This window comes from Pangasianodon hypophthalmus, chromosome 13 (assembly GCF_027358585.1).
Source record: "Pangasianodon hypophthalmus isolate fPanHyp1 chromosome 13, fPanHyp1.pri, whole genome shotgun sequence".
Classification (NCBI taxonomy): domain Eukaryota; kingdom Metazoa; phylum Chordata; class Actinopteri; order Siluriformes; family Pangasiidae; genus Pangasianodon; species Pangasianodon hypophthalmus.
The window spans coordinates 10,765,317-10,785,398 of record NC_069722.1 but is presented as its reverse complement, the minus strand read 5'-3'; the positions used below and the strand labels follow the sequence as shown (position 1 = coordinate 10,785,398).

General features: G+C 39.1%; 1 protein-coding gene across 1 annotated transcript in view; it reads right to left on the bottom strand.

The window, feature by feature from the left end:
- The window catches only part of fam20ca (FAM20C golgi associated secretory pathway kinase a), a 50,934-nt gene extending 35,422 nt beyond the window's left edge, over positions 1–15,512 (bottom strand). Inside the window, exons 1-3 of the mRNA XM_026917195.3 lie at positions 14,585–15,512; positions 11,518–11,696; positions 6,518–6,596 (exon numbers count right to left, since the gene is read on the bottom strand). Of these exons, the coding sequence (XP_026772996.1) occupies positions 6,518–6,596; positions 11,518–11,696; positions 14,585–15,174 (848 nt within the window). The 5' untranslated portion in view covers positions 15,175–15,512. The remainder of the gene's footprint in view (positions 1–6,517; positions 6,597–11,517; positions 11,697–14,584) is intronic.
- Between the last annotated feature and the right edge of the window lie 4,570 nt (positions 15,513–20,082).

The window sequence follows — 20,082 nt, the reverse complement described above, 5'->3', positions numbered from 1 at the left end:
TGTAACATGACAAGCTGTATTTTTTTGGCTTATTAACTTCAAAAGAGGCTGTTTATACTTGCTATAACAAGATAACAGGAACTAATTGGTTCATGGATGTTCCACAACAGTAAATGTAACTGTAAATGGACAAAAATATGACATGTCATTCTTTACTTAATAAAGAATGTAACTGTTTGCAAATTGCTGTGGTACAAAACACTCTGAGATGTTATTGAGACAGAAAATTATCAACTTCAGGGTTGTAATTCAATTATTCAAATCACACCACCCCATCACTGATTATTTTTCATTAACAGCAGGTTTATTCCTTACATAAATGGTGATATTGGACAGTCTGAGAGGAGTCATACACACATTATGTTTAACACAAGGTCAGAGTACAATTCATAAGAAAATTTAGTGAAGTATTTTTGTCTCAAAACATCTGTTAAGTGGAAAAAATCACACATTTAAAATATTTTTTTGCTTGCTAATAAAGGTGATATAAAAGGTGATATAATAATGGAATCTTAGCTAATGAGGTTTGATGCTAAATAAAATGCGGCACAGATCACAGCAGAAACACACAAAGCCAGGAACAGCTTGTCTTCCCAGAGGTTCGAAACTGCAAGAAGAGGCAGTACACTTTTCCCTCAGTGTTTTGCCAGACTTGTAAGCAGAATGGATTTGGCGAGTTCATCCTAAATCTCTGCAACTGGATTTGATTGCGCGCTCAGCCAAGGCTGTAATCCCTGCGCAGAGTGGTTTGAAATCAGACGCCCGTTTAACGGCTGGTATCGTCCTCTCAGCAAAGACACCAGAGCACTCGCTGCACGCAACACATGTACCACTCAGCTTAAATGGATGTTAGCTCATATATATATATATATGTATATATATATATATATATATATATATATATATACACACACACACACACACACACACGCATATACATATATACTGCACTGTGCTTTCATGCTGGGCCACATAAGAAAAAAAGGCTGAGACGCATATGTCAATTAGTGGTTGCATTCCACAACAGCACAATTAAAAGGGCTTTGAAGCCTGAAAACACGTACAGGTTTTGACAGGCAAAAAAATGGATGCCTGCATTTCATAAGCACCTCACATACATTAACATTATAAGGATGGATTCCTTCAGCATATCCTAAAGTCCCTTCCATTTCTCATATGAACGGATGCTTCAGCATCACATGGAGACAGCATGACACTCCGGTGAAGCGGACACAGTTAAGCTCCTTGGTCCTCTAGTGAGCACTGACTCATGGGTGAATATATTTGGGTTCGTGAAGGAAGTGGGACTGTTACATGGAGCTGATGCAATACCAGCCAACAATTTTAGATTTCAGAACATTTTCTGAAAGTCACAATTCTGGGAAATGTTCCCAAAATGTTCAGGTTTTCTGAGTGTCTTTACATGTCCTTTATAACGTTTTTTAATCGAGACACTTTTTGCGTTCGCATTACAAATGTTATGTGGCCATATGCATCGCAAACCACCTCCAAACGTGGTTTGAGTGATCGGATCACAATGTGTCTTCGAGATGCATTGGACCCTGTTCATACCGGTACCTGTTCACATGCTGTCCACTTATGATCGGCTCACCCAGGACGCATGTTAATGCCAGGTGTGAACTTAGTTTCGCTCCAATAATTTGACTGGACAAATGGCGTTCCACGAGAGCTGATATTTAGTATAACAGCACTGGCACAGTTCATTATTTGTATCGGTCCACTTGTCTGTGTTCACTACATAAAATTCCAATTCTAGCAATAGCTTGTTACATTGAAACCGTGACTAGACTTACTACGAGGCTGTCGGTCTGTCTCTGCATTGCATAGCAACATGTAACTCTCTAACCAGCTGTGGCTAAAATATCAGATACTCGATATTAATTTCGTTTATAGAACTGTTGCATAAAAGTAATACTACACTCGCATCATGTTGTTTTAGTGAATATCAGCTAATATTCTGCTAATAATCAGTATGAGAGCACTCTAGTTTGTGTGATATTGCTTAATTAGAACAGTGCAGAAATGCTAATTTTGGAACATTGCGACCTAAACTTCTTATTACCTGCTGAATCTTTATTAATCTTCGGCAACCACTTTGTCTCGGTTGTGGTGGATCATGCGAACACTAGGCGTGAGGTGGGAATACACCCTGGATGGGACTCCAGTCAATCACAGGGGGAATTTAGCATAGCCAGTCCACCTACCAGCATGTTTTTGGGAGGTGGGAAGAAACCCACACAGGAATGAGAAAAGCATGTAAACCTTCAGAGAGAGTAACCTGAGCTCAGGAATTAATCGGGGGTCCTGGAGCTGTGAGGAGGCAATGCACTGCCATAACACTCGGTATACTTACTGAACTTACTAATAATGTTCTCTGTTTGCTGGCTCTTAGACCCTTACAACAGTACCTACAGTTCAGAAGACAGTAGAACATATGTTTTAAGTAGAAAAGGGAATCCAGCAGTAGACAACAGACACAAATCATCAGCCTAATTTCTGGTAGCAGTACAGTTATCTAATTCTGCGAAAAATCAGATCAAAGGAGGGAAATCCAAATTTAGTTCTTTGCACAGTGTGAAACGTCTTTGTCTTTTTATAGACGTAGCTTGTCAGACAGTGCTGTAAGACCGTCAGCTTCTGAGTAATATTAGACAGCTTGACAAACACTCAAATACACAAATGCTTGCTTGCACATGATTCTGATATATAGGTGTAAACGTGGCACTGAACCATTATGAGCTAGTTTATCTCTTCCTTTCCTCACAGTGAGGGGTCCCCTGCAGCAGCGGACATTATTTCCCTCTCTACATCCCTGCAGGCAGATTTGCATCCAGCTCAAAGCAACAGAACATCAAAAGAGGCTTTGATGGGCTGTGCGGCTGCACTGGAGCAGACAGAGAGAAAGAGAGGGAGGCTTCAACACTATCAGCCTGGATTCCGACAGTTATTTGGCTCTTTTAAGACCTGACAAAATCTATAGTTTGCACTGAGCAGAAGAAAGAAAGATGAAAGTAAAGCTTGGACGGGGAAATACCTGTGGACCTCGTTCATTCATACCAACAAAGCAATGTGGGTAGTGTGAAAACTTGATAGTGTGAACATGCAGAATGGAACTAAGCCCAAAAGACTCAACTGCTCAAGCCATGTTTCCTATTAGAAGGAAGAAAAAGCACTGGATTTTGCCAGATTTTGCTGGCTGACAATTTGTTTACTTTATAAACACTGTTTACTTCACATATGAGGTGTAATGACTCTGCTACGCAAAATATGCCACAACAAGTATGTTTATCTTTAGGCACAAATCATATTTAATTACTGTTTTCATTACATACACACTGGTAAAAAAAACAAAACGAAAAAAACCCATAATATGTCAGGTAAATACATGTCTGGAATTTGTTAATCTTATTTTTTTCCACTGACTAAATATTACAATTAAACGTATTACCTAATCATATGAGATGAGGCCAGTTAGGCCACATCAGTTTTGCAATTTCTGCTTCTGTGTATTTGCAGCATTTGACCTGAGGTAGATGTTATTTACTCAGTGTGTTGCATTGTGCATGACTGAATTCCCTGACTCGACCTTTTTTATAAGCTCACCTTTTAAATCAGCTTAAATCTCAGACTGTAACGCCCCTGCTCCTGCATCGTCACTGCATCAGTTTGCTTCTCTGAGCTATTTCTGCAAAACTGCTCCATGCAATCAAGCTTTCTCCCAGTCTATCAAAGTCCTCTGCACCACCAGCTTGTTTCCATTAACTCGTTTTTTCAAATATTCCATGTTTTTTAGTAGTGCTATTTTTGCTATTTCTGTTTTAGCTATAGTTCTTACATCACTGTGTTTCTTTCGCTGTGTTTATTCCACCACTTGTATTCAGCGCCTGTAGTTTAACCCAGGGATTCTCAAACTTTTTGCAGCCAGGGCCCCCTGCAACTGTAAAATAATTCCTCTATGATTCCCTGAACATAATCCAACTACTAAAATATTAGACTCATTATTTAAATGTGTACAATAATATTTTGGATCTTTTTTTTTTTTTTTTTTTTTTTGCAGCCACACAACTTTAATTTCTGGTGACAGAACACATTAGATCCAATCTGACATTATTTATATGCTACCTGTTTTTGAGTTATTGGGGTTTGGATTAAACCGAGTCTATACAAATGGAAAAAGAGATTGAGTCAAAGAGATCAATAACTATAAGAACTCAGTGATAAATGTAATAACTTTGATAATGATGAGTTGTGATTTCCACCGCTGTAACAAACTTAAAAAAAAAAAAAACAGTGGGGGTCCCTGCTCCACACTTGTCTAACCTCCTCATTACTGTTTTCACCAAACTGCCAAGAACACATTTATCAGTCTTATGAACCAATACCCCAGGTATTACTCTCTTACTACTACTACTACTACTACTACTGTAATCCAGTTATGTTATGGCTATAATGTCTACTTTTGCATGTTTGTATTTGTTTTGCATTTGTCTAGCACTTTTAGTTGGTACAATTCTTGCATACTTATTTCCTAACCAACCTCGTTATTTCTCTTGGCACACTGATGCAATTTGTCACGGCACATTTTATCAGAACACAGCATTTGAGTTTCAATCCAGTAAGCGCAGCTCCTACACATTTTAGGGTTAAAATTGTGAAAATGCTTTTGTTACATTACACAAAACGGATTAAATTACATTTTTTTCCACCTTATCCTTCAGGGCATTTGTATAAAATTTCACGCAAGGGGGAAAAAGTACAAATTAAGAGACATCTGGATACAGCACTAACACTGTTAGATAATCATCTTGGGAACCTGAAATGTAATTTAATTAAAATTGTTAAAGTAATTGGAAAAACAGCGGGTTTCATCAGCTCTTCTACACCACAGAACGTTAGAAAACACAAAGCATTGATGGTCCAATTCCTTTGATGAGGTGCAATCAAATAAAATGGGCTTGACAGTCTCTGGGCAAAGGAAATCAAGCATCCGTGAGCAATTATTTGATCATGAGAGAGAAAGGTGGCAGCTCAGTCTCAGCAGTGGGAGTCTTGAATCATTCAGCATGGTTTTATGTGCTGCTACTGCTTCTGCTGGCAAACATCCCCAAGAGCTCCTGATGGCTTCTCTGTCGTTTTAATTAACATGTAGGCCTGGTGATGTTAATTAAAAACAAACTGATCATTACCCACCAGGAAATATTATGCGGACACTCCAGCAGATCTAAACACTGTGGGCCGAGCTCAGACAGTTTCACAAGACGTGAGAAGATAGTTTTTATTGTAGTAAGCACTATTCAGATTCGGATGTGGAGGAACAATTTACTACTTCACTTGGTCCAAGCCACATCTTTAGTTCTGTTTAAAAGTCTCAGCATACTTCATGCATATCTGGATTCAATATGAAGTAAATGCGGAGAAAATGGACATCATGAGGAGGTTTCTCTCACCATGTCACTCACTCAGTGGATGAACGCACTATGCTACAAAGCCTTTGATTGGAGCATTCATACACAGTGGCCAATACGAAACTGCAGAGAGTTGCAAGCTTGTAGGCTTTTATCATCAAACAACCCTCACAGACATCACCTCACATTAAGTGTCCTGTGGCCTTTACGCAGCTATCATGTTAATCATGTTCTTCACATTTGGTTGCCACCTTGATAGGAGAATAATTGAAACATGGCCTCCCACACTGAATGGATATGAAATGTTTCAGAAAGTACTGCTCAACCCAGTGACATAATGTCCAGTTGTGAGTTTTCTTCACATTGTTTCAGACCATATTGTGTATTTGTGAGCACTGGAGGCTATGATGAAATTTTTTTGGTGTAATGATTATACATAAACCAAACAGACAATCTCATCTCTGTGACTAATACAATGATCTTATATCACATCTTAATGGGATATAAAAACTTATCCTGTCTGTATAGGGCTGGGAAATCTGATGATATTATATCAATAGTGTAATAAATTGTCACAATACATTCTTCCGATACGTCACAAATATTGTCAGTATTGTTATAACAATTATAAACTCTGATTGGATGTAGCTGATTTGAATTTTACTGATTTTTTTTTATTTTACCTTTTTTGAGTGAGAATAATTAATTGTTCTAGGCATTAAATAACATTATAATTGAACATACGGGTTTCTTTAACGCAACACTGTTTTCCTGGCAGTTTGTTAGCAAACCTATATACTGCGTTATATAGTATATCATGTATCATATTGTCTACATATATCGTGATAAGTTATTTCTGTCATATTGTCCACCTCAATTCAACAGAAGCAGCCGCCTGAAGGTTTGATAACGTACAAATAGAGAAACGATAGTTTCAGCTTAGGATTAAGCTTAGAGGTTTTCTGATATTACCTTGTCTACATAACACAGCAGGCTTAAGAAATAGGTTCCCTGTCTCTGCGAAGAAACCTGAGATTCCCCTAATCGCATTGTATTACGGATGATAAATCTGAGATTCTTGTGCCACTTACTTCATCGGCTTGAAGAGAGCTTGGCCATAATTCTGAAATGTCATGATGAGTTTCAGCTGAGTGCCACCAGACTTCATAGCTGTGGGAAGAGAGAACCACTTTTTATCTTGGGTCTTTAGTGGCAAGACAAGAAAATTCATCATGGTTTATTTAGCACACACACACACACACACACGTGCACACGAGTAGTGCCTAATGCAGTATTTCCCACACATAGGTAATACTTTGGCGCTGTATACTGACAAGCACTCAAATATACTTTCTCCCATTTAAAAAAAAACACTTTATTTATTAATAAGGCACAGTTAGTTTATTAGAAGAGCTCCTAATATTCAAGCACTCTCCATTTCTCACTTTTCTCACTGCAGCTATAGCAATGCATATGAGCCTGACCAACCATCACTAACAAAAACAACAGTCCCCTAGAATGCAGTAATGCTGTGTATAAAACGGTAGCACAGACTTAATAATGTAGTAAACAAAATAGTGGATGACTATTTTCTTTTCAACGCATCTTGCTTTCCTTTCAGTTACTTGTAATAAATCACGCTATTGTAGACATGCAACACATTTCCAAATGGCTGAACAGGACAGGCAGATAGACTAAATTCAAATCGATAACAATTTCTAGTTGCCAGTGATGTACAGCAACACTTAGAACTCTCTTTCAGCCACCTCAGACTGTTTCTACATAACTGAGTGGTGCTCAAATGATTAGTGAGGAGCCATGGGCAGCTCGCTTTCCTCTTTATCGGGAACTGAACACATCTACAAAGTTAATGATACATTTACAATTTTGCTTTTATCAGTGGTTTGCATGAGAGCCATGATTTCATGCTGTAATATGGGTATATTTAGAATTTCAACCAGACTTATGGTTTGCACCTGTACAGTATAAGGAAGCGTCACCTCTGCTCTGTGGTCAGTGTGCTAGACTAAACCTATAGTCAAATAGTCAACCTAGAGTCAAATCTTTAATCTTTGTTCAGTCATATGTCCAGAAATTATATGGAACACTGTAGGTCCAAATACAGAGAGAGAGAGAGAGAGAGAGAGAGAGAGGAAGCAGACTCCATTACAGTGATAATGCTGGTGATGAGGAGATACTGCAATACTGTACTGATTTGTCATATCAATCATAATATATCTGTAAAAACATATTGCCACCCGTCCTCCTGCTGCCTCCCGTCCTCTTGCTGCTTCCCGTCCTCCCGCTGCCTCCCGTCCTCCCCCGTCCTCCCCCGTCCTCCCGTCCTCCCGCTGCCTCCCGTCCTCCCCCGTCCTCCCGCTGCCTCCCGTCCTCCCCCGTCCTCCCGTCCTCCCGCTGCCTCCCGTCCTCCCCCTGCCTCCCGTCCTCTTGCTGCCTCCCGTTCTCCCGCTGCCTCCCGTCCTCCCCCTGCCTCCCGTCCTCTTGCTGCCTCCCGTCCTCCCCCGTCCTCCCGCTGCCTCCCGTCCTCCCGTCCTCCCGCTGCCTCCCGTCCTCCCCCTACCTCCCGTCCTCTTGCTGTCTTCCTCCTGCCTCCCCGTCCTCCTCCTGCCTCCCCTTTGTCCCCCTGCCTCCCGTCCTCCTCCTGGGAAACACTGATAACTTTTCCTACCAACTTACTTTTGTAAGAAATCTTTTTCACTGCATATTTACCTTTTCACAATCTCCAAGAGTGACGATTTATGGCTTGGCAAATAAATAGTATAATACCAGACACAGATAAGCTATGATCTTTTGTAACTTTTTTATAAATTTTTTTAGGTGATAAAACCTACAAGTTTAAGTGTGAAGCACAAGTGCTATAAGCATCTGATAAATGCAGCTCAGTTCCTGTGGTGTGACTGAAAAGGTGTCAGAGATCTTGTTAAAAAGAGATTTGCTGATTGTAGGATCATTCAGCTGGTATGTATAGGGATACACAAAGACTGCAATCTGTGTGATAACAGAACAGATTCAGACCAGTCAAATAATGATCTATGTACTAGTGCAACCAGAATCAAGGAAACACCACACAGAGGTGCTAGCATTGCTAACAAAATCCTAGCAGGTAAAGAGAAAAAAAAACAAAATTTTATCACAAATACCTTAACGTATGTGGGCACGGCATAAATGATAAAACACGTATTGTCTAAAGGGATATTTAAATGTGATTTGCTTGGATCTGCTTATTTTATACATCTGAGCAATTAGTACAAAGACTTTTACCAAAAAAAGGTCTTTAAAGTTTTATTACTGACATGAAGGGGAAAAATCAAACAAATCAACAACTTGTGTGCCCAGATAGGAACATAAAATGCTTCAGTTAAAAAATGAAAATTATGACGTATATGATAGCCTACCTAATGAAAGATATTAAATGGTAACACACAGCAAAATCCACTCTGCACTTTGTCTGTGATAGTAATCTAAAATATTTATTTAAATATTTTTTATGCGCATTCCACCTTTTTGCGTAACTTTTTGCACTCTGATCCAATCAGACCTTTTTGGCAGCACACAAACAAACTTGAGCACTTGGTAGCACATGAACGTGGGATTAAAAAAACAGTCCAGTGCACACCTCGAATTTCCTGTTCTTGTTAACACTCTAAGTTTCACTTGATTATTGGTTCCAACTGCTCTTTGTTTTTGGCTTTTCTATTTAAGTGATTTGTTTTCATATTGCCTTTTGTAAACTCTTGTTTATCCATCCAGCGACTGTTAGCTGTATTGGTCCCTTGTTTCTGGCTCAAGTACCTAACGCCTTATTATTTGCTATTGGCCTGTCTTTTTGGCTTGTTATCATTGACCTGCATGCATTCACCTTGTCTGCCTGTATTCTGACCCCTGCTATAAATGCTGACAATGATTCTGGAAACCCATTAATAAATCTCTGTGGGTACACACACACCTCTCATGTGACTCTTCTGTGTTACACAAAGCTTTTATGGCATATACCGTCCCTGATTATCTGTCAGAATGCACGGACAACAGTTTTTTTTCTAAATGCATTTTATGTCAGCTTTAATGGCCTGGCAGATTTAACGGCCTGGCTTTCAGCAGCTTTGCTTATCTTTCATTGTGTGCTTAACGGTGTGCTTCATGTAAAGCAAGCAATCAATTCTCTATACTGTACACAACTGTAAAAGATGGCATCCTTTAGCAGCAGGTCCTCATAAACAGAGTCCAGACTTACGGCAGTTCTAGTCCTGTTTAAATTTAAATTTCTCAGCATCAAAGATTTCTACACTAAAGGATAGTCCAGTAAAATCAGACAAAATTTAAGTACAGCAGTGCAGTTTAATAACTTACTGTAGGTGGCCACTTTTTCTTTTCCAATAATTATATTGATACTGAAACCTTGAGTATTAGCCAATATTGATTCTCATCTGAATTTTTTTTCTTTAAAAATTACTACACTTTAAAATTATGTACATTATAATATAATATAATATAATATAATATAATATAATATAATATAATATATTTCTGGAACAAGCATTTAAAAAAATACAGGAAAATCCCAATTCCAGTCTTTTCCATTTCTTACAGGATTGGATTGAATTTGTTCTTTTTTCTTCAATATCTGATCGACTTTTTTTTGCTGATATCTGCCTGATAACGATCCTGGGTATTGGATCGGTGCCATCGCTAATGTTTACACCCTTTATGCTGTTTACGCAACTAGAGTGGTTATAGAATGTCACAAGTTTGACCATCACTTGTATTTAGTTAACAGAAGTCATAATGCCATGATTCCGGGCTCTACAGTATTTATATATTGCTTCTGCATTAACAAAATTGACTGTGGGGTGATGGACTGCCATGCCATTCAGGATATGTTCCTGGGATAAGCTTCAGATCCACTGCAACCCTGACAGGGATACCGAAGACGAATGAATGTATAAGTAAATATCTTTGATCTGACTCCATCTGTGTTGTAACAGAGACAATGTGTTTCACCAGCACCACTGCCAACTCAGCCAACACCCAGATACAAGGTTGTAAAGGCTTACAGTGCAAGGTTTAAAATCTCTGAGCTTGGGACGGTTTTACTGGAGTGTCAAAGTGGTGATGGCCCTGACTGATTTATGCTGTACTGTAAACAAGAAGCCACATCAGCATCCACACTGCAGCAGGGCTAAGCAGATGGACAGTGATTGGGCTGCCATTCAACTCAGTAGAAACTGTGCTCGCTGACTGCTGCAAACATGCATCCATCCATCCTTGTGTGTAAATTAGGGGTGTAACACAATGCCTCTATCTGTATCTTTATCTGTTTAGTGCTCCAAACATCTGTATCTGTACTCGGGTTTTAAAGTGGGCATGACCTAAATGGAAACCTTTTTTTGTTTAGTGAGCTTCCTTTTCATATCTGTATCTGTTCAGAACGCATTATCTGTTTATTCCAAATAATGTATTCATATTCAGTTACATCCATCACATATGTGCATGCACCTGGACAAATTTCCATGAATTTCCATAAATGTTTTTCTAATCACACATTGCAAATCCATCTTTTACTAATATCACAGACAGTAGAGGTGGGCAATATGACAATTTCTAGTGTCACATGTCTAGTGAACTACCAGCTAAACAGCAGTGTTACATTTAAAAATTATCCTTTAAAAATGATTGAAGCTTTTGATGACATTGTCATTTAAGTAACACTGAAAAGGAGAAAGAAAAAAATGTTCTGTAAAAATGTTAACATTTTGCATTTTTAAAATTCAAAACAGTAGAATTCAGATCATTTGTGGAACTGTTATGAATAAAAAATAAACGACAATGGTATAAAAAGATAAGATATGAAAAGGTGTATTGAGACAATTTATCACAATATCAATTGTCATGTTACCCAGCCCTAACACACAAGCCCATACAAGCACACAATAATAATAATAATGTAAACTACTCTGCGTTAATTGTTTTTGGAGACAGATTATTCACCTGAGTCATTTCTAATACTACATATTTAAAAAAAAAAACATGCCCTTTATCTTCCTTAATAGTGACCCATTTGATCTGACCTCACCTACGCTTGTGATCTTCTGGGCCTGCAGGTCTTTGAGCAGGGCCTCCACTACAGGGTTGTGTCTGGAGTAGAGCTCATAGCGGTTAATCCCAATGTGGAAGCGAAGCCAGTTGGGGTATGACTCAGCAGTGGCCTCCCCGGTCGGGTTGTACTCCTCTTCCTCATTTCCCTCATGGTGCCTAAGAACAAGGGACAGCGCAGGGCATCAGACTTCATACGATAATGAAATTAATATTTTTATACCATAAACTTATTATCTCATTATGTCATCACTCATCACAAGCCTATTCTCAATCAAACATTTCACTCTTACCATTAGTGACCATTACAACCCTGAACTCTAAGCCCTAAAATGTTAGTCAAGTCAAAGTCAACTCCTTATTGTGCTCCGAGTGTGTTAGACGGGGGCTACTTTAATGAACTGCAGTAGGATGGAGAAGTGTACTTTGAGTAATGATATTCCTTTAAAAAATGTAGTTCATTTATAAAAGCAAGAGCATGAAAAATAAAGGAAATAAATGAAGTCTAACTTCGTTTACATCCTAGAAGTTCAAGTCCAAGTCGATTCTCAAGGTAATTTTCTTGAAAGCATGTCTTGAAATAAAGCACCGGCCAAAACACTACATCTAGGTATTACTCTTAAACACTTCATTAAACTGTATTGATTAGTTATAAGAGTCAGAGCATGAGTAAATAAATAAGTTCATTAAATAGGTCTAAATCTAAGACCAACTCTCATAAGCTCAAGCTGAAAGTCTTAAATCAGACTAAAGGACTACATCATTGGCTCGAACACCACATCTATGATCAACTCTTAAAAACTTCATTAAACTTTTTACTGCAGGGGTGATGTATGATGTCATTCTAATGCCAAATCCACTTTTTCAGCAATCCAATGGTCCATCTGTTGTGTCACCATCTTGTAATAATTAGCTTCAATGTCTATATTTCAGCCTCCCACTGCAATGCCTCACCACAGTGATCTCTGACTGTGGTTTCCTCCCTCTGTAGATTAATGAGGATGATACAAGTAAGAAGTTAATACCACACAAAATTTGAATGTCAAATAGGAATTTTGCTTCACCATAGTTAGTCTTGATAGCAGGCAGTTTCAGCAGGCTCTTTCAGCTTGGTATCTGATCATGCAGTTCAGCTTAATTCTGTTTCATACAGTAGCTAGACCCTTTTCATAGTAAAGAACCATGTTGAAAAAAAAATCTATGTCCCATATGAGAGTTCAGCGGATATTGCAGAAATATGCACAATATGTTTAAAGCACGAGTTCCACAATCACAACTACATGTAATGAGCTCAGAATTTTTTATCATGATGGCCATAATGTCCCACTTTCTCAGATGGCAAATCATGTAAGGTCAAAGCTGTTGACAGAGAAAATATTTGAATAATTACTGATCCATGCGTGTAATACCTAGCACCTGAGGCTCTGAATGCTTAAACCGCTTTGAAAATTATACAGTTTGTGGAGTTGTGGCCTCATCTTTATGCCATCATAACGAAAGTGGGTAATTTGATCAGTAAAGCAGTGACTAAGTAGATCATATTGCTTCAGGTGACTGTGTTCTGCATTCATCATTTTGTCCATGCAATAATAAGCAACGACACTGACTGCTAGAGCCTTTAGGGGTCAGAGGAAAACATTCTGGGGAAATATATATACATATATATATATAACATTACCAAATGTTGCCAAATAAGAAAAAACTCTCAGCAGCCAAGCATTAAGTAGTACCCAGTTATTAACTCAATTATTTTGAATAATTATGCTGAATAACTGGCAAACCAAATTTGAGCACTAAACCATGGCAGGTGATGTAGAGAAGAATGGATGGACAAGGTGAACATAAAACTAACAGCTCGCATACTTGAAGTGAGGAAAGTCCAGAAATCAAGGGAAGCAATGAATGGTCTCTCATGATCAAGTTTTGCTTTATGATTTCTACTTAACTACTATGATTAAAGACATTTTTTATTATATACTAAGATATGATTTCAGGAAACATGAAACTGTAGAAATATATTTACCTCCATGCTCTCAGGAAAAAATTATACTAAATTGTACCATTAAAGATATTTATCTGTGTCTTTTATCGAGAAATGTGCACTGGCGTACTTTTTAAAGCTTTACTCTAAACTAATTATGGTCAATTTATGTACATTATATCATTTTTAAAGGTGCTCTATATTCATATTTCCAGGTAAAAAGGAAATGTTCATGGTATAAAAGATACTCTTCAGGGTACCACCACAGCGACAAGAAATGTACAGATTAGTACCTTTTTTTCTTCCTTAGAGTGCAAGGTACAACGTTAAAGCAGCATTACGCTATATCATACAAGTGTGGTCCTTAAGGTCTGCATCTATATACATTAATGTAGCTTAATGATGTTAATTTACAACTATGTAAAAGTACAAAAGAGTAACCTTGCGTATAACATCCCTGTGAGAAGTGTTTGTATCATAAAATCCCAGTTTAATATCTGTTTGTCTTAGAGTGTATCCTGTGTATGGAAAGCAGAACATGTAAGCTTATTTACACTCTTATTAAAAAGGTTAACAACAACAATAACAACAACAAAAACAACATAAGTGTACCTTTCACCTGGAAATGTGGTTATAGTGTACCTTTAAAATAATTTAAGGTACATAATTAGACTTAATTTTATATTTTATAGTAAAGCTTTAAAGGTAGGCTTCACTATATCCACCATTTTAGGTAAAAGATATATACTAAAGGTAGAAAAGGTGTACTCTTGAGGATACCACCCCAGCGACATTTTGGTTGGAATGGTACATTTTACTACCTTTTTCTGAGAGTGTATGTGGGGAATGTAGGCTATACTTTAATAATTTTCTTAAAAGTATGAGAAAGTCAACGTTTATTTAATGAGAAAGCGAGGAATTCATATGTTTTCGCTCCACCACTGTCACCTCAGTACGACGCCACTTTTCTCAGGTGTAGCCTAGTTAACGACCTTCAAAACTTCACATAACCGCTCGTGAGCTACTCGGAAATAGCTATAACAAGTCGCGAGCTTGGTTACTTTACCATTCCTGGTTTCCGGTGGCTTTGGAATAAAACCGTATGTCCGTATTGACGTTGAACAGCGTGTCGTCGTCGGTGAGCGGCGGCAGCTCGCTGTTGTACAGCGGGTGTTGGTAGAGAGCTGCGAGTCTGGAGGCGCCTCTGTTAGCCTGCTTGCTTCCACTCGCCGCCTCCTTCATCAGACTCCTCGGGCTGTCAGAGTCCGCCGCGCGCTGCTTCACTCCTCGGATCGGGTCCGTCTTGTCCCCGGTGGCCGCCGCTTTCTCCAGAGACTGTGAGCTGAGGTTCGAGCTGGGCTCTTGGCTGAAATCTTGGAGGATTCTGAGCGTGTGCTTGTTGGGCCAGCTCGCTTCCGCCGGTGCTCCGGACCTCGCGCGCTGCTGTTGTTGCTGCGCCTGCGGCTGCTGCTGCTGTTTGCTCCGGCCGCGAGGCGCCTCGCTCGGCTCGTGCGCGCAGGAACAGCCCGAGTTTGCAGAGTCCGCTCCCGCTGCTCTCTTCTCCAGTTTAGGCAGCAAGTCTATCATGATGTGCATGGTGCACGCTACGAGAAAGACCATGAGAAGCAGCACGCGGAATTTGCGGAAAAGGATCATTTTGATGCTTACAAACAGCGGCTAGTTTGATCAATCCGAGCGCCACATTACCGGTGTTTTAAGGATGCTGACAGGAAAACACACCGCGCGGTGCTTCTTGGATATGCATCTGCTTTCATTTCAAAGTGTAATCCGCGTTGTTTGAATTTTAGCTATGATTCTTTCTTTGCGTCCAGGTCATGTTATTATGCATCAAAATGATTTTCTATTAATCCGCATTAGCTATATAGCGCGCATCTTCCTGCACACCTACAGTCTAAATGTTTTTAAAGGTGGCGAGCTATAAATCCGGAGCTGCCCTCCATCCCACTGAAGAAAAAAAACCAAAAAAAAAACAAAAAACAGCAAAGCACAATAAGAAATGGTATCAGTGCAGCCCGTTTCCTCAGTGAACGTTAAAGCACAGATGCATCCTTTTATCACCAATAGATTGCACTAATGCATTGAATCAAGTCCGTGCAGTGCAAAAAAAAAAAACCCTCGTATAAGGAGCAGGGAAGTGAAAGAGTTCAGCGGGGAAAATGAATGAAATGTCGGCAGTGTGTCCGCTCTGCTGTGGCAGGTGTGTGGTGTGTCCGCGCGCGCTCGTGTCCCGGGTGATGTCGCTTATTCTCTCGCACTACTGTGTTAAATATGAGCACGGAGCCGTGCTGCCTCGCGCGCGCGTCACAGGGCCCAGATTGGCTGCCAAGACTACGCGCGAGCAGCCGCCGATCCTCGAAGAAAACCTTTAAATGCCATTTTGAAATACCCACAGCCACTTCACATGCGCGCGACAAGAGGGCGCTAGTGCACAGATACGAGCACCAGTGTGCTCACCCCTGTGCACTCATATCCTAATAAACTCCGCATTATTCCAGGAGTAATGGGCTCATTTGCTTCATGTTTCATGTCAGCACAGTAGGCAAGGCGTAAATAACATTAATTGGGCCAGATGAATAAAGTGTAGTTCCCTCACACCTTTGCTACTGTGCAAAAGTCTTAAGTGCATGCAAAGAAATGCTGTAAAACAGAGATGCCTTCAAAAATAAGGCACTGTAAAACACTATAAAGAGCAGGAAACAGTAGGAAATTAGAAAATTCAGTGCTGGTGTGACAACCCTTTGCCTAAAAAACTAGTCTCAAGGACACTGCAGTTTTATAAGGAAATTAGCTGGTAAGTTTTACTAAGCATCTTGGAGAATCTGCCACAGTTATTCACTGTAAAACATGATAGCCATTAAGTTATGAGAACTTATTTCTTCTCTTTAACTCCAATTGTCATGACAAGTTTTGGATACTGAACTCAAGTTTATAAGTGTTTTAAAATTAAACTTATTAAAGTAATCCATTGTCTTGACTTTGAGTTGAAACAAAGGTTATCTTCATGTTGAGTTTACTCATGTTTTTAAGGCAGCAGGCGAACCTTCGTTTCTAAGATTAACCAACTTGAAATGTCTTACAGTGTTCTGGAGACTTTGTCGCACTTGCTCCTTTCTGCATGCAAAATCCAGCAGCCTTCATTGTGTGTTTTTTTTTTTTTTTGTCTGAAAAGTGGTCTGTTATGTAATATGTTGCCTTCTTTACTGACATACAAAAATTCTTTGTAACTTTTTTTTTTTTTGACTGACTCAATAATGCAGAAGTCTTAAAATAAGCATCTATAACAAAATCTGTACTTAATTGTACGAAAAATAGGGTGCTTAAGACTTTTGCACAGTACTGTACTGTATATCAGCATATTGATTTCAGAATTATAGATGCCTTTACATTCATTCATTCATCATAAGTAAATGCTTTATCTCTGTCATGGTCATGGTGAATTCAGAGCCTATCCTGGGAACGCTGCAATACACCCTGGATGGGACACAGGGCACCATGCACACACATATTCACAAACTCATTCACACCTAGGGGCAATTTAGCATAATCCACTTACAGGCATGTTTTTGGTATTTAGGAGGAAACCAGAGAACCCAGAGGAAACCCAAGTGAACACAGGGAGAACCTGCACAGAAACTCCACGCAGACAGTGACCCGAGCTCAGGATAGTGAGGCTGCCTGCTCTGTCACCGTAGATTGCACTAATGCAGTCTGGCTCTGTTGCCGTGCCACTCTTGCATTTAAACACAACAGAGGTGTGAGAGAAACAACAGCCGGTGTTATAACAACCAGAGATTTCTTGAGGGCACGACACAACAGGCTTTAATGACGCAGTCAGCTCTTGAGAATTAATGGACTAACCCATTTTGTCTGTCAGGTATAAGCTGTAATGTGATGACTAAAATCCACAGTTCTATATACAGTAGCTATATCTATTCTACCATCAAATAATTAATAGAGAGCATCTTTCTGTGGATGATCACCCCTCACCAATGATTACATCAGGTCAGCCAGCGGCTGATGACACAGATGGTGTTTGAACATGACAGCATAACAGAAAAAAAAAAAGATTCTGGAGTGGGTCTTTTTTTTTTTAAACTGCTTTTGCATTGTCTATATGCATTACCTGACAGATCAACAGCCATCAGTCTAAGTTCTGTTGAAAACCCTTTGGGAAAATAAAAGATGTAGTAGAAGGCAATAGAACAGTTGGAAACATTTTTATTCCAAGGATCACTATTTCCACTCCATTTTAAATATTCATTAGTGGTGTGAATCAGTTTGCCACATATGTTTTTGAGAGAAAATACTATTATTGACTATACACAAAATATTTAAATATTCTTCTGGGGATTTCAAATTCTTGGCATACATATTAATGGTGAACTAAATTTAATGGAAAATTAAGTCTAATTTTACATTAATTTGTGACTAGATGTGAACATTTATGCCATATTATTTTTTCATTAGAGTACTAGGTAATGACAAGGCATAATTTAGCCTTTTAAACTCCCAGGACCTATTAATGGGTCCAGGCTTACCCTCCTCATTATTCTAACTACATATCTTTTTAGTTCTGCTAAAAATTTCTTAGTAGTTCCTGAGTAATCCACTTTAAGATTAATGTATGTATAATAAACTAAGGGTTAAACTAGATATAGCCTGAAATCTTGTGTCATACTTCAGGCAAAAATGGCAACTTATGGCCACCATGTTGAGTTTTACACGCTACCTCTTTCATATTTTAAATAGTGAGCTATCTGCAATCATACCATCATTGGTATGACTTATCACTACCAGCAAGTAGAGTTGAAGATGCTGAAGATGTTGATGGTATGTGATGCTTACTTCTTATAAGGGCAAAAATGGTCATGTGTTAGTATGAACTGGTGCTTGCAAAGTGCAATTATGCGGTCATGTGGGTACGGGCTTTATGAAGCAGGAGTACTCTTGTTATAACATGTTTAGTAAACACCATTCCAATGAAATTCAACATGATATTTTTTATAAATCCTTTTCCTGCTCTGTAGCCCATGTTTCTCTATGGCTAATACATCTGGATCATACTTAGTGGCTATTGTTGATGGTTTATGACCTTTGGCCTTTGAGCAAAGCCCAGAAGTGAGTTGCATTATTTCTGGCATTGATCCACACTGCTGGACCCACAGACCACACCAAAACCAGGGAGGTATTTCATGAAATGTTTCTTTCAATGAAATATAACTCTAAGGAGACTTGAGCTTTGTCAGAAAAATCAATGCATATTCTAGAAAAAGACTACCGGACTGTAGATTCTGTGTGGCAGCACAATGACTATGGGAAATAAATAAGCAGCATGTGACACTTTACATAAATTAGCCATTTGCGGTGCTATAAAGGTTGGAATGCAAGAAGTCTCATGATAAATAAACATGGATCCACATTAATTTATGTAGCAAAAGGGTTTAGTTCAATACACCAGGCACATCAAGTATTCTTCTTTAAAACAGCTTTACTCTGAAAATAAATGAAAGCTCTAACAAATCATCTAAAATATCGTGTACAGGATGAGCATACTGACCAACCCCTGATGTTCCTGGCGAGAGTTCTGTTAGTGTGCTGATGAATCACAGGCATTCATGCTGCTTGAAAAATGGGCAAACTTTGTCAAAATCATGTAGCTGTGTCACACCAAGTATTCACTGATGCATGTTGTCAGCTTGCAATTTGCAAAGCAATACAATCCCAATATGCAGCAGTATAAGCAAAATATATGTCCGTATCGTGCAATTCTGAAAACAAGGTCCGTTTGTGCAGTCGTAATTGAATTTGCTCTTGTTTTGCTGTATATGCCTTCTGTCACCCAGAGCAGAATGTTCTACACTTTCAGAGTTTTGTGGCACAGGGCCAAACCAGAGGTATTTCAAGGCGGTTACGTGAGCAGCTTGACAACTTGAATGAGTCAGTGGTACAAACTGTGGCTAATTTTTGGACATTAAGAAAGGGCTGTCATTGTTACATTTATTGCTGACAATTAATGAGTGCTGGATGTGGGGAGGCAGCTGTGGAAGAAAAGACAGACATTAAAATTGGTTCCCTTGGCTGCTCCGTGGGCTGCAGGTCTGAAGCAGTGACCGCTCGACCTGATGTCAGACAGAAATAGACAAGGAGGAGTCAGTGGTATGGCAGTGAGTAATGTAGTTGCAGACAGAACAAAGACACAAATCTGTGTCTAGTGCCTCAGCCAAAAAAAAAACAAAAAACTCTCTCCTGTCATGCTGAAAAAAAAAAAACATTGCTGCAAAGCTGAGTTACCCTCCGATGAATCTCAGAATTTGATGATGTTTCCATTTGCTTGGCACGAAACACAAAAGCCTCATAATTTCAAAAGTCTCTCCTTCATTTTGGACTAACAAAAAGTCATCTCAGTTGGAATTTATTTTTCTCTCTGTAAACGCCAAACTGAACTCGCATTTCTGCCTCAGGCAGGGGAGTTTGTTTCATTATTGATGCCAGAGCAGTGTCTGACCTTTTACATGCTTATAGACACCATCCACTGAGCTTTAA